Raw genomic sequence first — 6,000 nt, forward strand, 5'->3', positions numbered from 1 at the left:
AATTCCGATCTGGGGTTCAGGCCAGTGCATTCCCGAAGGCCATCGGGTGGCTTCTCCAAACATGTACCTGGTGTGTCTTTGCTGCCCTCACACACATCACTGAAGCCCAGCATCACATCCCTCTGGCCCTTTAATACGTTACTTATGTCGCATTAGCTGGCTTTCTCTTCCTTCTCTGGATCTCCGCATTTGCTGGGAAGGAGCTAGAAAGGCTCCATTCTCCTTTATTACCAGCCAGCTTCTTCGTTTCCAGACTCAAAGCAATTCATTAAGATCATCTACTTTACCCTCCAAATATTCCTGTGATTTCTGCTGAGTCGCACCTCTGGGTTCATGGCGCTGGAGAAATATCCCAGAACTGCCACTGATAGTGGCAAGGGCAGAATGCAGAGCGTGTGGGCGAGACACTGGCTGGGCTGTCCCTCTGGGGTTTATTTGATGTCCACCCTTTAATTGATAACAACGAGGCCACGATGGGGGATGACTAGGGCCAAGCGTCTGGGCTCAACTGAAGATGCCCGTTCCCTGTGCGGTCCATCCTTCCCTCCTTCCCAGGTCTGATCCGAATGCGGCGCCACCTTTATCCAGGAGACCCTCTGCTCCCAAAACAGACAAAATTCACTGCCCTTGTGTGCCTTACGATGAAAAATGTTAGCAAGTTGCGGCCTGAGACCCTTAAACTCACTTTGAGTCAACAGATGTTTTCCCAGCCCATCCCAGCCCCGACGGAGAACAGCTGGCTCTGGATGGCTTCGTATCACGACTAAGAGAAAACAACATCCTTAAAGAAAACGCCTCTGAATACGCTAAAATATCTCCTCCTCCACACGCAGAGGTGGAGATGAGCGTTGCGCTGATTTAGTTCCTTCCCAGTGACTCACCTGCATGAAACCCCTGCAGTACCAGCTGCCAGAGCCCTCAGGTCCTAAGAAGAGTCCCAGCGACCTGTAGCCCCAGTGGAAAATCTTAGTCTTATTTCCCGCTACCCCCAGGGTCCTTTTCTCATTTCTCGGCCCCATTTAAGAAACATGTTGAAAACCTAAGGTTTCGGTGCTGAGGTCATAAGAGTCAACCCACATGAGTGACTCAATTCTTTTCCTGTCAATAGGTCTCTTGGAGGGGAACTTGAACCCACTGGAACGGACATGGACCAGCCCCTCTCTGGAGAAAAGCACCACCACGCTGTACAGTAATTAATTTCTGCAGCCCCCAAGGCCTTGTGCGTGGTCGTCTGCACTGGCTGTGTCGAGCTGGACAGACCCCCACCCCTTGTTTTGCACTCTTATCTTTGTAGGGTCACCAGCCTCTGGGTTTCCACCATGCTTCGTGCCCAGACTCAATGTACCACAGGGGGGTTATTGCACCTGTCACCTCTGTGTTTTGCTCCTCCTTGGGCTCCTGCAATGCTGTTGGTCTGTAAGGATTGCCACCAGCATGCAGGAACACCCCAGGGTCACAGCCTGGCATTTGGGGCACTTTTCTAATATCTTCTACTCCTGTACACTTATCTTTACTGGAACATCTCACCAGACACACAGAACCCTCTGTACACTTCTCTTGGGGAAAAATTTCAAATACATGAACAAGTGGAGAGAAGAATATGACAAATATCTATGCACCCCCATGGCTTCATTAAGTCAATATTTTGCCACATTTGTTTCAAGCCTTAAAAAAAAATTAGTAGGTAAACATTATAGACACAGCTGATGGCCTCCTTGATCCCATTGCCCATCCCTCTTTCTCAGAGACAGCACGACCATGAATTTAGTGTATATTCGTCTCAAGCATGGTTTTTAGATTTCCCTATGGTGTTTGTCCGTAAATATTACATAGTACTGTTTTGCATGTTTTTAAATTTTATGCAAATCTACCCTACGGTATATATCCCTGTGAAACTAGGTTTTGTCCTTCACCATTGTCTTTAGGTTTACCCATGAAGGTATGAGTTGCTTTCACTTGTTTATTTTAACTGCTGTATAATATTCTATTGTATGAAAGTATCACTTTGAATTTATCTATTTCTTATTGATGATTTTCCAGTTCCGTTTCAGCTTTTCACTGGAGTCACAGACAAGGCTGCTGTGAATATTTACGCATGTGAATTTCCCATTGTGGATCCCCACCCTCCAAAGAGATGGCCCCACTCTACATCATCAGCACAGAATAAAGTCCCAGTGCTCCCTGTTCATGCCAACACTTGGTACTGGCACACAGACACTTTGGCCAATCGGATGCATAAGAGTTTGTGATGGTCCATTTTATGTGTCCGTTTGGTTGGGCCTATTCTTGATGTTTCTAGGTGGGTGTTTCTCCATGTTCCTGTTTTAAATGGTGGACTTTGAGTAAAGCAGATTGCCTTCCATAATGTGGATTAGCTTCATGCAATCAACTGAAGGCCTGGATAGACCAAAAGGCTGACTTCCCCAAGCAAGCAGGGATTCTCCAGCAATCTGCTCTTCAGACGTCACCTGCAACATCAGCTCTTCAGACTTGAACTGCAGCATCAGCTTCTCCCTGGGTCTCCAGCCTGCTGGTCCACCCAGCCTCCATAATCAATGAGCCAACCCCTTAAAATAAACCTCTTTCCATACATACGCACATCCTATCGGCTCTGTTTCTGGAGAACCCGAACACAGAGATGGTATCTCTTTGTTGTTTGAGTTTGCATTTGTCTGTTTACCAGTGATGTTGACCATCTGATCAAAATTCGTTTGACATTTGGATTGCCTCATCCAGGACTTGTCCTCATCTTTGCCCATTACTTTTATGGAGCCATTTTTTTTTCTCAGTGATTTGTAGGTGTTCTAGATTCTGACCCTTTGTCAGTTACATGACTGCATTGCAAGCATCTGTATCTGACTTGACATTTAACCTTTTTTATAAACAATGTTTTTAAAAAATTAATGTAGTTCTGCTTACCCTAAGTAGTCTATTACTTTTTGCATTAATGTTTGTCTTCTTGTAACTAGTTTGAGAAAATAATTTCTTACTCTGAGTTCCTAAAGATAGTTTTCTATATTTTCTTCTAAATTGTTCAAAGTAGTGGCTTTTTACACTTAGGTATTTAATAAACATAGGATTTATTTTTGCATGTGTTGTGATGTAAGTAACTAACTTATTCTTATAGGGATAACCTATTACTTCCAGGCTATTTATTGAATGAGCTCACCTGTCCCTTTTTTTTTAAACTACTCTGTAATGATCCTTCTGTCATAAATCAAATTTCCGTATGCATAGGTCAGTTTCTGAGTGCTCTATTCTTCTATTGATCTATATGCTATCTCTGTACCAATATTTCACTATCTGCATTATCATAACTTTATAATTAGTCTTGATGGTTATCAGCTTTTGGAATTTTACGAAAAATACCCTTTGTGATTTTGGACAAAATTGTATTGAATTTAGAGAATAATTAGGGGATGACTGACATCTTTGTTAAAGTCTAGTTTTCCATTCAAGAACATGATAAATCACTCCACTTTTTAATACTTTTTCATTTTCTTTAGCAGTACTGCAAAGTTTTCTCCAAAAAAAAAGCCTCCCCAAACCAAATCAAAACCAAAACAACTTGCACATCTTTTGTTAGATGCATGCAGAGATATCTTATAGCTTTAGTTGCTAGTATAAATGAGATTTTCTTCCTGTTATATTTTCTAATTGGTTTAACTACTGCATAAAATAGTGCTAATTGTTGTGTATAGATATGACATCTAGCATATTTGCTGAATTCTCTTTCCATTGGACTAGCTTATTTGAAAATTCTCTTGAATGTTCTATATAGATTATTATATTTTCTGCAAATAAGGACATTTTTGCTTCTTTTTTGGTCAATTTTATTTTTATTATCTCTTTCACTCGCTTTAGTGCCCTCAGTGAGGCTTCTGGGTACTGATAATGGACATCCTTGTCTTTGCTCCTGATGCTGATGGGAAGATATCTTTGATCACATAATGGAAGTCCCCTATCATTTCTATTTTGAACACTCACCTCATTCACTTTAAATCTCTTATGTTTTAGAAATAAATTCATTCATTTATTTGTTTGCTTCTAAGTATACTTTCAGTTGCCAAATTGTTGAATTTTGATACGCAATACTTTTATTGTCAGTCTATCCCAAGGAAATTTCATTTGTAATTTTCTCTTTAATCTATGAATAATTTGAGTTCCCACACATACGAGTTTGAGACTATGTTTTTAGTATTGATTTATAATTTAATTGGCTTGTGTTTAAAGAATATAATCTGTGTGATTTTGGTGAATTCTAGACATTTGTTCAGTCTTTCTTTGTGACCTAGCGTGTGGTCAAATTTTCAAATGATCTATGTATCTTCAAAGAAAATGATGACAATTTTTCTTTGGTTGCAGACTTTTATACACACACACACACACACACACACACACACACATACATGAAATAATGCCCATTAATTTTTTTTTCTAAATCCTTTATATCCTAATTTTTTTCAGCTGCTTGCTGTATTAATTCCTGGTGAAGTTAGATGAGTCAAAATCTTTGACTTGTAATTCTGTAAATTTGCTTACTATATTTTGAGGTGTGTATACATTAGATGAGTCTACATTTAGAACTAAGATGGCTTCTGATCTGATGTCTTGATATTATGTGGTTTCTCTTCTTCTAATTTGTCTCTTATTGCTAGCAGTGACCTAGTGTATATTTTTCTGTCCCTCTATTTTAAATAGCCTTTCTGTGTGGTTTTGTCTTAGATGGTATCTTGGAAGCAGGATATAATGGGACTTTTTAGAGGAATCCAATCAGCTAATTGCTCTCTTGGAGTAGATGCGTTTAAGCCCATTTATAGCTACTGTAATTATTATTTTGCTATTACACGTTTTGTGTGCTTTTTAAAAAATTATTTTTTTCTTCTTTCCTGCCTTCCTCTTACTTTGTTACATAACGAGGACTAGACTGAAGCTCCATGAAGAAGAGTCTGTCGGGGTCCTGAAATCATGAGGGAACTGTACCTGCAGTACCAGTAAAACCTGCTCTCTCTTGAAACAGCCAGTGCTCCCTGGGCTGAGAGCAGCTGAGCTGCTGACTCTTAATAATTATTCCTTGAATAAAGAATGATGCTAATTCAAGACTCACACGGCTCCAAAGTTCTATTTCTAAAGTCTACGTGGTCATTTGACATCACGGAGCACCTGCTCTGCGCCTGCAGACAGCAGTGGGACCACCGTGTTGCCTTTTGGCGACAACTACCTGAAGCTGATTATGAGCCATCACTTTGGGTGGATCCACTTTCCATTTCACCACTATCCTCACCAGGGATGGACTAAGGTGAGGCAAGTGAGGCCCAAGGAGCAAAATTTAAGGATGTGCTCACTTTCAGGTGCCAACCCTGTGCTTGCAAGGCCCTGAGAGTGAGTGCCTCCTTAAGATTTGTTCACTGGGCAACTTGCTGACCTTGTCTTAGTCTTAGCCCTAGTCCCCACCACTCTCTACTCTCTCCCCAGCAGTGAGGCCGTGAGCGAATGGTCACACCTTGCTTGCTGTGTTGTTTTACTACAGAGTGAAGAGGAGAGTAAACTATGTCTGGTATTTTGTCCTCACCAAAATTGAATAAACAAAATAGAGACCAAAAAACGCCCTGGGTTTCATCTGCTGGATTCACCTATGACATTCCCCATGGTCTTGAGTTTGAGAACCCACGGTTCTCAGTTGGACCATGAAGGGTCTTGAGTGCCAGGCTCCAGGGTCCCAACAGTAGGAACTTTAGACAGAGGAATGACAGGAACAAATATGTCTTTTAGAAAAACAACCCTGGCTTCTTTTTGTCTGAGACCTGATATGGGCTGAGAAATTGAAAGTCTCCTGCAAAGGTGAGGGCCTGGGGAGGAGAGAGCGGCCACTGGAAGGCCTTCCGACATGTCCCTGTGCTCACTGAGGGATTCAATACGAGACTGAATGAGACAGGACTCAAAAAATTACTAAATAGTTCTATCAAGTCTTCCCGGTTAAACAAGGAGAGAGGACAGGAG

The 6,000-nt window shown here is 41.4% G+C and overlaps 1 protein-coding gene across 3 annotated transcripts in view; it reads left to right on the forward strand.

Annotated features, from left to right (window-relative positions):
• Positions 1 to 5,068, forward strand: part of BCL2L11 (BCL2 like 11) — a 157,605-nt gene extending 152,537 nt beyond the window's left edge. For 2 of the 3 annotated variants that reach the window (XM_060309487.1, XM_060309488.2), the window contains one exon: positions 1,109 to 5,068. In XM_060309487.1, the coding sequence (XP_060165470.1) occupies positions 1,109 to 1,129 (21 nt within the window). In that variant the 3' untranslated portion in view covers positions 1,130 to 5,068. The remainder of the gene's footprint in view (positions 1 to 1,108) is intronic. The other variant, XR_009566190.1, reaches the window with a different exon arrangement.
• The last annotated feature ends 932 nt before the right edge of the window (positions 5,069 to 6,000 follow it).

The sequence above is a fragment of the Globicephala melas genome, chromosome 12 (assembly GCF_963455315.2).
Source record: "Globicephala melas chromosome 12, mGloMel1.2, whole genome shotgun sequence".
Lineage (NCBI taxonomy): Eukaryota > Metazoa > Chordata > Mammalia > Artiodactyla > Delphinidae > Globicephala > Globicephala melas.